We start from the raw sequence: 13480 nt of genomic DNA, 5'->3' as shown, positions 1-13480 counted from the left end.
TGTTTTTTGTTTTTCCTTTTCAGGGAGGCCTCCACGGCCTGTGGAAGTTTCCAGGCTAGGGGTCAATGCGATGTGCGTGTAGATGATTAACCTGGTTATGACGCAGTGTTATACCTTGACTAGAATGAATGGAAAGATATGTAAATTGTTTTTTTATTTGAAAATATGCACTTTTTTTGCATAATATAAATCTTTTAAACTGCCATTCAGAAATTTTTCTATCCTTTTGACGAAACTTTTTAGCGGAATTGTGAAGAAATCATTTGGGTCTAATTTTTAAAATGTTTTAAAGTTTTCTGTGTTCAAAATTGTGTAGCGTAGTATCTTTGCTACTTTGAACTTTAAATACAATAGCTAGAGTAGTTTTTATCTGTATTTCTTTTGATTAGATGAATCAAAAGAAGAAAGAAAAGAAGAGGAGGAAGAATTAAATTTTAATGAAGACATTCTGTGCCCACATGGTAAGCCAAAGTGTAAAACTTCTGTTAGTCTTACTTCAGCATGTCATATTTTTTTTGTCTTTTGGCCTTTTCTAGGGCCACTTCCCACGGCATATGGAGGTTCCCAGGTTAGGGGTCAAATCGGAGCTACAGCCATCAGCCTACTCCAGAGCCACAGCAACTCGGGATCCGAGCCGCGTCTGCAACCTACACCACAGCTCATGGCAAGGCCGGATCCTTAACCCACTGAGCAAGGCCAGGGACTGAACCCGCAACCTCAAGGTTCCTAGTCGGATTCGTTAACCACTGCGCCACGACGGGAACTCCCTCATGAATATTTTGTTAAATGTTTTACACTCAGAGATCAGGCATGAAGGGCAGCTGTGGTGGAGTAACTGGTATTCTAAACTGTAATGACCTCAATGCTTATGTTACCCTTTCCAACTCTTAGTTTGTTTGGCCTCTTAGCCCAGTGCCTCTCACACCTTTTCTCTCCTTGCAGAAAATAATTAATGAAATAGGATATTTTCCATATTTTAGAGAAGAAACTTTGTCACTTTGCTACAGTGAAAGGCTTTCTGAGCTTGGAGAATAATTTCAGTTATTTCCCACATCTGTATCTTTGTCCAAATATGAAGAGTTTGAGGACAGTATTTGCACATTTCTTCTTCTTAAGGCCCTTTCTAGTTTAGTTTCTTTCTTTTTTTATCTTTTTGCCATTTCTTGGGCTGCTACCGCAGCATATGGAGTTTGCCAGGCTAGGGGTCTAATCGGAGCTGTAGCTGCCAGCCTATGCCAGAGCTTCAGCAATACAGGATCCAAGCCATGTCTGCAACCTACACCACAGCTCACAGCAACGCCAGATCCTTAACCTACTGAGCAAGGCCAGGGATCGAACCCGCAACCTCATGGTTCCTAATGGATTCGTTAACCACTGTGCCACGACGGGAACTCCTAGTTTAGTTTCTTAAGACATTTATTTGACTAGCTACTGGGTACTATATAACTCTTAATAAAACTTCCAAATCCTCATATATTTGTTTAGGTATTTATTTTATTTTAATGAGTGCTCACTTGTTGTGTGTGTGTGTGTGTGTGTGTGTGTGTGTGTGTGTGTGTAATAATTTTATGATGGGGAGTCCTCATACATGACACATGGTTAGCAGTCTGAAAGTCAGTGTCTCCTTCTCAAAGCCTTGTATATAAATCCCCCCTCAGTCATTTCTTTTTCACTCCACCTTGAGAAAAATTGCACCCAGAGAGGTTGGAATGTCCATGGTGAATCTAATCTGTTGACTCATGTTTGCATTTCTTAGTTGTTAATGCACCATTGATCCTCAGAATTCTTATTTCCACTCCTAATAAATTCCTTATTTCTTACTTGATCACCTCATTTTGAACCACTTCCCTTCTTTCCCACTAGCGCTTTTTTATCAAGAGCCCTTGGTGATACTCGTGATAGTAGTTGTCATATGAGTGGTACTTGCGAGCCTGTCTCTCAGGACACATCTCACTGAGAATGTTCTCATTTACTTGCCACACAACTAGGAAGTGCGGGTAAAGGGTCACCCTGGGATGTGGCTTTGGATCTCTGGGTCCCAAGCCCATCCATCCATCCTTCCTGCCTCCCAGTTTGTAACCCTTACACTCTTAGTGCACAGTGGGGGCACAAATGTGAGAGTAGATGGGACCCCCGAGGGGTAGACAGATTGTGTGATATGAAATGAAGGTCACATGAGCAGCCAAAGGGAGATGAGTTTTTCTCTTGATGCTTCTTATTTTTATTTTTATTTTTCTTGTCTTTTTGCCTTTTCTAGGGCTGCACCCACAGCATATGGAGGTTCCCAGGCTAGGGGTCTAAGCGGAGCTATAGCTGCCAGCCTACACCACAGCCACTGCAACACCAGATTCGAACTGAGTCTGTGATCTGCACCACAGCTCACAGCAATGCCAGATTATTAACCCACTGAGTGAGGCCAGGGATTGAACCCTCAACCTCATGGTTCCTAATGGATTCGTTAACCACTGAGCCACATTGGGAACTCCTGATGCTTCTTACTAGTTCTTTTTTTTTTTTTTTTTTTTTTTTTTGGTATCATTATTTATTAGCATCCACATGTAGGTGATATCATATGATGTTTGTCTTTGTCTTCGCTTCTTATTAATTCTTATTCACCTTTATAGCACAGACGTGGATATAGCAGAAGTGCCCCCATTTTGAGAGTGGCAGAACCTGCAGTAAAATACTAAGTTTTTGTGCTTGGTGCTGCTTAAGCAGGGTGAGACGGTGCCAGAATTCTTCCTCCTCAGATCGCTGACATTTGCTCCCAGCCCGCCTCTCATCTTGTCATTTCAGTTTTACAGTTTTGACTAGAAAGCTTGGCAGAGCTGAATGTGATTTCAGGACTCAGGTTGCTCCCCTCAGCTTGTCAGAAGTTGTACGTTAGCTGTTTTTCAGATCTTCTATTTGCAACTCGGTGGCATTTTTGTTGCTGTACCTTTTTATTAAGCATGGTAAGAGGATGGTTCTCAACTGTTGTATTTGCGTATGCATGTCACCTGTGCATGGAATTTGGGATTTTAGGTGCAGGGTAGGAGTGAGTTGTTCCTGAGACGTGATGATGGTCGTCACTGTAGAGCTCATTTGGACATTCACTTAATGTTTCTCTTGGGCCTGTAGTTTTCTAAGTGTATAGATACTAATTCATTTAATCTACACAACAACCTGAGAGGTCAGTATTGCTCCCATATTGACTGTATAGGTGAAGGGAAACTGAGGCATAGAGAGGAGGTGAGAGTCATTGGCTAAAGGTTACTACACTTGGTGGGTAGTTTTCCCTTGATATAATTGTCTGAAATTATTTTTCTTTGAAAATTTGAAGGACTTGCATATCTATCAGTGTAGCATTTGTCCAAAGTCATTTTTCTTAGGCATTTTTTTCCCCTTCTATTTTTGGAAGCCACATCTAAGATCTCTATCCACGGCACTGTGACATCTCCTCCTTCTGCAGGTCCTAACGCAGATAATGGATCTTGCATTCTCTTACCTGGAAAATGCAGATCTGGCTGTCACTTCCCAGAGGTGTAGAGAGGAGGGCTTGGGGGTCTCTCCCTTCTATATGGAAACATTGACTTCTCTATACCTCCATGTACGACCCTCACTCCTCTCTCTGCTTTGCATCTCCCAGTGCAGAGGCTTTAGGTTCTATGTCCTCAGAGAAGCCTGTGTCTTCTTTTGTGGGCAGACGGGGGAGGTAGAGTGTCTAGAAGGGGCACTGAGAATTTTAACCTTGGAAGTTCCCTTGCCAGGGATCAAGCCCTCCGCACAGCAGTAACCAGAGCCACAGCAGTGACAACACTGGAGCCACCAGGGAGCTTCTTTAACTGCCTCTTCAATAGACTTTTAATCCGTTCTCTTCTGATACCCCAGTTTCTATCTAGATGTGTGGGGATAGTTTTGTGAGTGTAGTAAATCTAGGTTCCTTTGTCAATTGAGAATTGAGTTTTCCTGTGTCTCATCTACCTTTAAGCTTCTAAAATATTCGTGGTTGTCGTTCCCTCTCTTTTCTTTTTAGCCATCGTTATGATTTTATATCCTTAAGAAAGAAAGATCCCCGTGCTGTAGTCTAATGGTGTTTCAGGGAGCACTGAAAGTAAATGGCATTTTAGAACATCATTTTTATCTGGAAGTCCTTGTTTGAATTTCCATATCCTAAAGCCTGTATATTTATCTCAGATTTTATGTGACGTAATCATGGATTATATTCCATTAGATGATTTACTGCTATTTTAGAGTTTAGCACTTACTGCAGATAGTCCATACCCATCAGGCTTATCCATTTTGTTTTATGTTCATTTAACTGATAAACTTCTGTTTTAAATTTTTTTTTTTTCTTTTTAGGACTGCACCCTTGGCATATAGAGGTTCCCAGGCTAGGGGTCAAATCGAAGCCATAGATGAATCTGAGCTGTGTCTACTACCTACACCAGAGCTCATGGCAATGCCAGATCCTCAACTCACTGAGCAAGGCCGGGGATTGAACCTGCAACCTCATGGTTCCTAGTTTGATTTGTTAACCACTGAGCCCGGACAGGAACTCCCTAAACTTCCTTTAACTTAGCTTTTTGATTACACCTAGGTTTACTTAGCAGTTGAGCAGGGTTTTTTTAATAAGTTCTTCAGATGTTTTGTGGCCCAGATTGCTGGAGTTTTAACTAGAGGGGAGGGGATTTATCCAGAATCTAAACTCATTGTTTACTAGATTTCATTTTTTATTTTTTTTTTTTGTCTTTTTGCTATTCCTTGGGCCGCTCCTGCGGCATATGGAGATTCCCAGGCTAGGGGTCCAGTCGGAGCTGTAGCCACTGGCCTACACCAGAGCCACAGCAACGCAGGATCCGAGCCGCGTCTGCAACCTACACCACAGCTCACGGCAACGCTGCATCCTTAACCCACTGAGCAAGGGCAGGGACCGAACCCGCAACATCATGGTTCCTAGTTGGATTCGTTAACCACTGCGCCACGACGGGAACTCCTGTTTACTAGATTTCAGTTTTTACCAGAAGAATCTTTGGGGGTTAGGTTATCCAATTATGTTTGATGAATTAAATCATGGCTAGTTTGATCTTCTGTTGGGAGATGTTGCTCTCCAGGTGAATTTAGTCGATTGCCATTCTTTTCAGATTTAAGAAACAATTTTACATATTGCAGACACTAGTGTAACTTCTAAAAATTCTTGTCACAAGTAAAAGTGCATTATGTGGGGTAGCACTGTTTAGGTATATTAAATCATGGTAGTTATTTCAATCATGTGAAATTAAATTTAGAAAAATGGCTAAGAGTCAAGTGGAGGACTTTTTTTTCTTCTTCTCCTTTTTCTTTTGTCTTTTTAGGGCCATACCTGTGGCATATGGAGGTTCCCAGGCTACAGGTCTAATAGTAGCTGTAGGCCTACACCACAGCAATGTCAGATCTGAGCCCTGTCTGCAACCTACACCACAGTTCAGGGCAACACTGGATCCACAACCCACTGAGTGAGGCCGGGGATCGAACCTGGATCCTCAAGGATGCTAATTAGATTTGTTGCCAGTGAGCCAAGATGGGAACTCAGGGTGAAGGACTTTTTATTACCAATTTTTTTTTTTTTCCTCTTTTCTTTTTTAAAGGGCCACTCCCATGGCATGTGGAAGTTCCTAGGCTAGGGGTTGAATAAGAGACAAGTTGCTGGCCTATGCCACAGCATCGCCAGATCCAAGCTGGGTCTTCGACCTATACCACATCTTGTGGCAATGATGTATCGTTAACCCACCGAGGGAGGCCAGGGATTGAACCTGCATCCTCATGGATACTAGTCGTGTTCTTAACCCACTGAACCACGACGGGAACTCCCTATTACCAAGTTCTGCTTTCTGTCAGATGACTTATTGAAGTACTTTGGTAATTGCAGGCATAAATTTGAGTTGTTCTTTTCTAATCACCTGAGTGATCATCCGGCATTACACCAAGTCATAAAGTAAAAGTGCCCTTCTGTCAGAACAGGAGGCAGTGTGTCCAGAGAGTCTGTGGGGGGAGAGAGAGAGAGAGAGAGAGAGAGAGAGAGAGAGAGAGAGAGAGAGAGTGAGAGAGAGAGAGAGTGTGTGTGTGTGTGTGTGTGTGTGTGTGTGTGTGTGCTTGTACTATTGTTGCCTTCGCTCTCCCTTTCTGAAGCAGATTGGGCAGTACTACATATGTACAGAGGAAGGAACCCTTAAACAAAGAGGAAAACACTTGAAAAGCATAATTACCTTGCTGTTATTTCTAAATTAGTTATAGAAATCTACCTTCATCTTTTTTTATGGCTGCCTCATGTGTCACCATAAAGATGTACTTAATCTTCGTCTGATAATTTAATCAACCTTTAAAAAATAGTATATTTCCTAATTGTGTCTGAGGATAAGCATTTTGGAGTAAGTTTTCATAACCTCAGAGAATATTTGTTAACAGCACACTCAGAAATAAAGTTAATTTTTACATCGTGACCTAGTTTCTCTGGTAATAAGTACATTAAAGCAAAGTAATCTTTTCTTGGGATTAGTCAAAGCTCAATAAGAGGTAAAGGGTGCAGGTTAAGAAGATGCATTTTGAGGTCTAGGAAATTAATGGGGTTTGGATGAGACAGATCTGGTTTCATATCCCAGCTTCTGGGTGTATTAATTTCTCTGATTCTTGGTTTATTTGTCATTTGTTACGTAAAAAAGCATAGAGTCATGCTCCTATGTTTAGAAAGTCCCTGGCTATATTAACCTGCAGAGGGGCTGCTGAGATTGAGGGGTGCCGCCATCTGGGTGTTCTTGGGATTTTGTGAGGTAAAGAAGAGTGATGACGACTGGGGGATTCTGCTTATTCTTTCTTGTGAAGGGCCACAGGGTTCAGGGTGCCTGCAGGCAATTGGGTTGACTGGAGATGGTTTTGTTTGTTTTTTTTTTTTCTTTTAGGGCCACTCCTGTGGCATATGGAGGTTCCCAGGCTAGGGCTCAAACCAGGGCCATGGCTGCCTGCCTACACCACAGCCCCAGCAACGTCAAATCCAAGCCACATCAGCGACCTCTGCCATAGTTTGCAGCAACACTGGATCCTTGCACCCATTGAATGAGGCCAGGGATCGAACCTGTATTCTCATGGTTACTAGTTTAGTTCTTAACCTGATGAACCACAGTGGGAACTCCCTGGAGGTGGTTTTCCAATTGAACATTAGATTGCTTTTACTATTTAACTGTGAGTCTCACACAACCTTAAAAATACCCTTTCAGGTAAGGATGATTTTAGTGAAGTAATAAGAGAAAATATAGCCTACAGGAAAGTGTGGCATTTGAATGCAGGTGTATATGAGATGCTGGTAAACATCCCCAGCGGACACGCAGGGACTGCAGGATCCCTGGAAGCACCCTTAACTGCTTTTCTTCACTGCCAGGAAGGAAGCCCTAGATTGAGGTGGAAGAAATGTTTATCTCCTTTAGAATTTGATGATATTTAAAATTTAGAGATTTTGAAACTAAAGAAAGGAGAAAGAATTACTGCACTTTAGAACAGAAGGAAAAGCAGCCCTCCAAAATTTTCTTAAGTTTAAGAAATAGAATTTTGGAGAGAATATTGATTTTTTTTTTTTTTTTTTCAAAACTTTTTCTCTTCCTCCCCCCGCCCCCCCAATTTTTTTTGACTTAGGGGAGTTATGCATATCTGAAAATGAAAGAAGGCTTGTTTCTAAAGAGGCTTGGAGCAAGCTGCAGCAGTACTTTCCAAAGGCTCCTGAGTTTCCAAGTTTCAAAGAATGCTGTTCCCAGTGCAAGGTACTGCACGTTGTAATGACATCTGTGAGGATTACATGCCACCTCCCGGGAGAATTGACATTGTGCTATTAATGGGGGTGTCAGGGAGGAGGCAGGTCCTGTGCTGTCAGCAGGAGGTGGTTGATTGCTTCCTGCTTCATTCTCTTTCAGATTTTAGAAAGAGAAGGGGAAGAAAATGAAGCCTTACATAAGATGATTGCAAACGAGCAAAAAACTTCTCTTCCAAATTTGTTCCAGGACAAAAACAGACCTTGTCTCAGTAACTGGCCAGAGGTATAATGATTGATTCTCACATCACACCTTCTTAAGGCCCTTGCCAAATTCCTGATGAACTGTTTCAGAATAACCCAAGAGCGTCTCAATTCTCCTGTATATTGTTTTCTAATCTTAGTGATTCTTGGTAGAGAGCTGCATTTCTCTTATATTTATGAAACTTGAAAAGGAAAACCATAGCATATGGAAATGTTTTCCGCTGGGGGGATATAGGCTAAGAATGCCATGAACTAATGGCTACTTGTATCTCATTTTTTTTCCTCTTCTAGGACACGGATGTCCTCTACATTGTGTCCCAGTTCTTTGTAGAAGAATGGCGGAAATTTGTTAGGTAGAAACCAAACATTTTCTATCTCCTTCTTTTATTGTTGATTCACATATTTTATGGTATATTACTTTTACTAGCATACACTGAAAGTTTAGTTTTCTGATAATTCAAATGAATGATCCTGAGAAACACATTCACTGACTAATACCCTTTTAAATATATCTATGATTTTAAAATAATCGTCTTAAAAAAAATTTTCTCTTTAGTCGTGCAGTAGTGAAGTGTATTGATCTTCCTTGTCTCATTTGAGTAGAAAACCTACAAGATGTAGCCCCGTGTCATCGGTTGGAAACAGTGCCCTTCTGTGTCCCCACGGGGGCCTCATGTTTACATTCGCTTCCATGACCAAAGAAGATTCTAAACTGTGAGTTTCTTCTCTTCATGCGATTTTCGTTCCTAGTGATTAATAAAACGTGTTGAGGAAATTTCTCGTTTGACATAAAGGGTCTCTTAGGTCTCTTATTGAATGTGTGGGGGAATTTCCTCTGGTCTGCGCTAGTAGGTTGAATTCTTGTCTTTTCTCTTTTTTTTTTTTTTTTTGAAGACTGCTTCTCCGTAAAAAGAGGCTGCCCGAGGCAACCTTGCTCTTGTTTCCTCCTTCTCCTTCCAAGCGCTGGTAACCAGGGCTGTGTCTCTAGGGTGCATCATCCAGTATTTATCCCTCTGCAGCTAACTTCTTTACCCATGATTCATGTAATTGCAGTCCATTTAGGTTTCCTGCTGTTAGGTAGCATTCTGTTGTATGAAAAACAACCATTTTCTATTGTGAAGTATCTTTTCCTTCTTAATTTCTTTGTATTGAATATTGGTTTCGATGATTGTATTTTAGGGAACGAATGGATTATGTCCATGTGTCTTAAAGCATGTTGTGTTCTTTTGCACAGTATAGCTCTCATATGGCCCAGTGAGTGGCAAATGATTCAAAAGCTCTTTGTTGTGGACCATGTAATTAAAATCACGAGAACTGAAGTGGGAGACACAGACCCTCCAGAAACACAGTATATTTCTGAGCCTAGTAAGTTTTCATACTGTTCTTGGTTTGGGTTGTTAAAAGCTGACATTTTTAAGGGGGAATGAAACGGCATTTGTATTCCCTATTTAAAATTAAAGATCCTATGGCAGACCAAAAGAGTACTCCCCTAGGGGCAAGTATGATATAATTACCTCATTACTTGTATATCTGTTGACAGCAAATGGATGTCTTTATATTTGCATACAATAGAATACAGTATTTAAGAGAAAATATGACAGTTTAATGAATACTCTCTGGTAACTTTGATCTGTGGTTTTAGATATTTCATTCTTTGACAGTAATTTCTGTCCCTGCTATTGTACTTTTTTTTCCCCCCCAAGAACTCTGTCCAGAATGTAGAGAAGGCTTATTGTGTCAACAGCAGAGGGACCTGCGTGAATACACTCAAGCCACCATCTATGTTCATAAAGTCGTGGATAATAAGAAGGTACCAGCCCCTCTTCTGGCCAGGACTAGAAACGCTCAAGCTTGCTTTTTGACTTGCTGTTGGATTTTCACTGAGGACTGCCTAGAGTCGCCCTGCGGTTCTCTGTTTTATTTTAGTTTGTTTTGTATTGGGGAGCCATTGGGTCAGAATTCAAAAGGAATACTTACACGTGATGTATGTGGACTTACTCACTTGATACACAAACATTAATTGAACGTCAGCTGTGAGCCGGGAGTGGTCTCTGTGCTGGGGATACTGTTGGTGTGGAAAACAGAGAAGGCACCTTTCCTCAAGAATATTTGTACTTTGTGAGGCAGATCAAGAATAAGCCCATAAATCCATAGGATGATTTCAGATAAGAACAGGTATTTTGAAGGAAATATAGCAGGGTAAGTTGAGAGACCAATAGAGTCAGGGTGCACTGTTGGATAGGGAGTGGTTAGGAAGGGTGCCTCCAGGGAAGAGCTGTTTTATTATCCGAGACCCAGCCTTTGGCATGTGGTCCAAGCAAAAGCATAAGCCTAATGTGCTCAAGCAATAGTTACTGTGTCTAGAGCATCAGTGCCCAATGGAACTTTCCGCAGTGATGGAAATGTTCCAGATCTACACTATTCGCATGGGAGCCACTTGCCACATTTGACTGTGGAACACATAGAGTGTGGTTGGGGTGACTAAAGATCTGAAATTTTTCTCTTCATTTAAGTTTAAATAGCCACATGGGTCCTCTGGCTACTGTAGTGGACAGCACTGGTCTAGAGTTTCTTCCCAGGAGGTTTAGCGATGTGATGAGGGCTCAGGTTTTGTTGGATTTTATATACATCAAGGCGAGGATATGGAATCTCTAAGTGTAGATGCAAGCCACTGGAGAGTTTCAGGGGAGGTCATGGTGTGGTCTCATTTTTACTTTCAAGTCCACCCATACCATTGTGTGTGGATGTGGTGAGGACATTATGGGAAATAAGGAAGCCAGTTTAGAGCCTCTTACACTGATATAAAGGATAGGTGTGATGTAGACAGATTTGGGTATATTTAGGGGGCCAGGGATGTTACTATGGATTGGTTTTGTTTGTTTGTTTTTTAAACTATATTAGGGATGGCTCTTAGGTAGATCCTTAGCCAGATTTCTAGACATCTCATTTGGTTCCAAGGTTTTTTGGAAGTAAAAACAGAATACATTTTATTTAATGGTAGTTATCAAACATTATTTGAAGATAACTTAAAAATTATGCTCTGATGGTCTAGGGTTTTGCTTTTACAAGTTGAAATGATGGCTTAATTTCCTAATTTGGTGAGAAAATGAAGTTTCCCCTAGAATTTTCTGATATTTTGTACCTATCAGTGCATGTATATATTGGTATCTAGTATAAAATAGTATCCAATTTAGGTAAAGTTTCATTATTATTATTATTTATTGCTTTGACAGCAGTATTTATCCATAGTTCATTTTCTCAGTCTTAAGGAACATTGGGACTCCAGCCCATACTTGAAAAGGCTTGACAGATCAGTGTCACGGGAAAATGTAGAGCACCTTCGAACTTGTGCAAAATAACATCATTGTAAAATCTGATAACTGCTCTGCAGAGACTGTTTACATTTATGGGGAACACATTAAATACAAGAATAGATCAGAAAGTAAAAACCAGCGTATTAAAGAGCAGAGGTTACAGAAAGGCCTTGAATCTTGATCCTCTGTCTGGTCTATTATCCCACCATTGGTAAAGGTGGCCAGTCCAAGCCCCACAGCCACCATAGCTCACCTTCCTGGTGGCTGACCTACTTCTCTCTCTTTTCCTCTCACATTCAGGTGATGAAGGATTCAGCTCCGGAACTAAATGTGAGTAGTTCTGAAACAGAGGAGGACAAGGAAGAAGCTAAGCCAGACGGAGAAAAAGATCCAGATTTTAATCAAGTACGTGCTGAACCTACTCTTCATTGTTACACCTTCTGATGTTCTGAAAGTAGTCACTAAAAGTCCCTGGACATCCCCATAGCCTTGGAGGATATTGGTTTTCCTGTTTTTCTTCTCCCCTTAATTGGATAGCCTGCTATAGCTGTCCTGATTTTCTCATGAAACGCAATGGACTACATTATTCCAGCATAAATACATTTCTTGCGCTTAAGGCTAAATACTCTGTAATGATAAAATTTTTATCTGGAAGGAAGACTTAAGACCCATATCTTGGTCTGTTGATTAATCACGGACTCTTTATATATTAAACTCATTTTCCCTCATTACAAACAAAATAAGACAATAGCTTTGATAATGGAGTGTATAGGAGTTCCTGTCATGCCACAGCAGACACGAATTGACTAGCATCCATGAGCATGAGATCCCTGGCCTTTGCTCAGTGGGTTAAGGATCCAGCATTGCTGTGAGCTGTGGTGTAGGTCTCAGACTCGAATCCTGCCTAGCTGTGGCTGTGGTGTAGGCTGGCAGCCATAGCTCCAATTGGACCCCTAGCCTGGGAACCTTCTGGGAAGAGTTAGGGCTGTGCTGGATCTGATCTCTGTACCTAAAAGCAAAAAGAAAAAAAAAAAAAAAAAGAGGAGTTTATAGAAGAGATTTTTGGGTCTCTTAATGTATTAGTCAAATCACTAGATCAGCATTAGTTTGTTTTTTTGTTTTTTTTTTTTTGTTTTTTTTTTTTTTTGTCTTTTGTCTGTTGTTGTTGTTGTTGCTATTTCTTGGGCCGCTCCCGCGGCATACGGAGGTTCCCAGGCTAGGGGTCTAATCGGAGCTGTAGCCACCAGCCTACGCCAGAGCCACAGCAACGCAGGATCCGAGCCGCATCTGCAACCTACACCACAGCTCACGGCAACGCCGGATCATTAACCCACTGAGCAAGGGCAGGGACCGAACCTGCAACCTCATGGTTCCTAGTTGGATTCGTTAACCACTGCGCCACGACGGGAACTCCCAGCATTAGTTTTTCATTCTTCATGGTGATGATATTAAATTCCAAATATTTAATAACTAAAATGTCCTGTTTTCTGTGTATATTGTTATATTTCTACCTCTCTTATTTGGTTGTTTGTTTATATTCTACATTTTCATAGTGATTGGAGGAAATTGTCAAAAACAGGAAACACTGAGAATATGGCTGTTAATATTGTGTAAATAAGTTTCAGCTTCTCAAGATGTCTGTTATTCACCAGGGCAGTATAGATTTACCTTAAATTTATAGGATTTCTACTGCAGAGTTTAGTTTTATGAGTTCCCTTGTGGTGCATCATCAAGTTAAGGATCTGGTGTTGTCATTGGGTCAGCTTGGGTCTTTGCTGCGGCATAGGTTGGATCCCTGGCCTGAGCATTTCCTGGTACAACAGGTGCTGCTAAAAAGACCTGATTGCTTAGCTGTTTGTTTGCTTTCTCTTCTTTTGGCCACACCCAAAACATAGGAAGTTTCTGGTCTGGGGACTAAATTTGAGCCACAGCTGCAACCACAGCCATTTGTATTCCATCACCTGTTGAATTTCATAAAATGTTAACTTTAAAATACCCATGAGAGGGAGTTCCCGTTGTCACTCAGTGGTTGACGAACCCAAGTAGGAACGATGAGGTTGCAGGTTCGGTCCCTGGCCTTGCTCAGTGGGTTAAGGATCTGGCGTTGCCGAGAGCTGGGGTGTAGATTGCAGACGCTGCTCGGATCCCA

At 41.4% G+C, this 13480-nt stretch overlaps 1 protein-coding gene across 23 annotated transcripts in view; it reads left to right on the top strand.

Annotated features, from left to right (window-relative positions):
• USP48 (ubiquitin specific peptidase 48) overlaps positions 1 to 13480 on the top strand; it is a 65561-nt gene that overhangs the window by 38227 nt on the left and 13854 nt on the right. For 19 of the 23 annotated variants that reach the window (XM_084963250.1, XM_021097702.2, XM_084963248.1 and 16 more), the window contains 8 exons: positions 390 to 461; positions 7642 to 7766; positions 7917 to 8039; positions 8309 to 8370; positions 8621 to 8731; positions 9252 to 9382; positions 9721 to 9827; positions 11632 to 11736. In XM_084963250.1, coding sequence (XP_084819376.1) covers positions 390 to 461; positions 7642 to 7766; positions 7917 to 8039; positions 8309 to 8370; positions 8621 to 8731; positions 9252 to 9382; positions 9721 to 9827; positions 11632 to 11736 — 836 coding nt within the window. The remainder of the gene's footprint in view (positions 1 to 389; positions 462 to 7641; positions 7767 to 7916; positions 8040 to 8308; positions 8371 to 8620; positions 8732 to 9251; positions 9383 to 9720; positions 9828 to 11631; positions 11737 to 13480) is intronic. The other 4 variants (XR_014807206.1, XR_014807207.1, XR_014807205.1 and 1 more) reach the window with 1 other exon arrangement.

This window comes from Sus scrofa, chromosome 6, assembly GCF_054392235.1.
Source record: "Sus scrofa isolate SSC_HxYL_T2T_F1_AM1 chromosome 6, Sscrofa_HxYL_maternal_Yorkshire_Landrace_v2.0, whole genome shotgun sequence".
In the NCBI taxonomy this organism is placed as follows: domain Eukaryota; kingdom Metazoa; phylum Chordata; class Mammalia; order Artiodactyla; family Suidae; genus Sus; species Sus scrofa.
The sequence above is the reverse complement of the archived record's forward strand: the minus strand, read 5'-3'. Positions and strand labels throughout refer to the sequence as shown.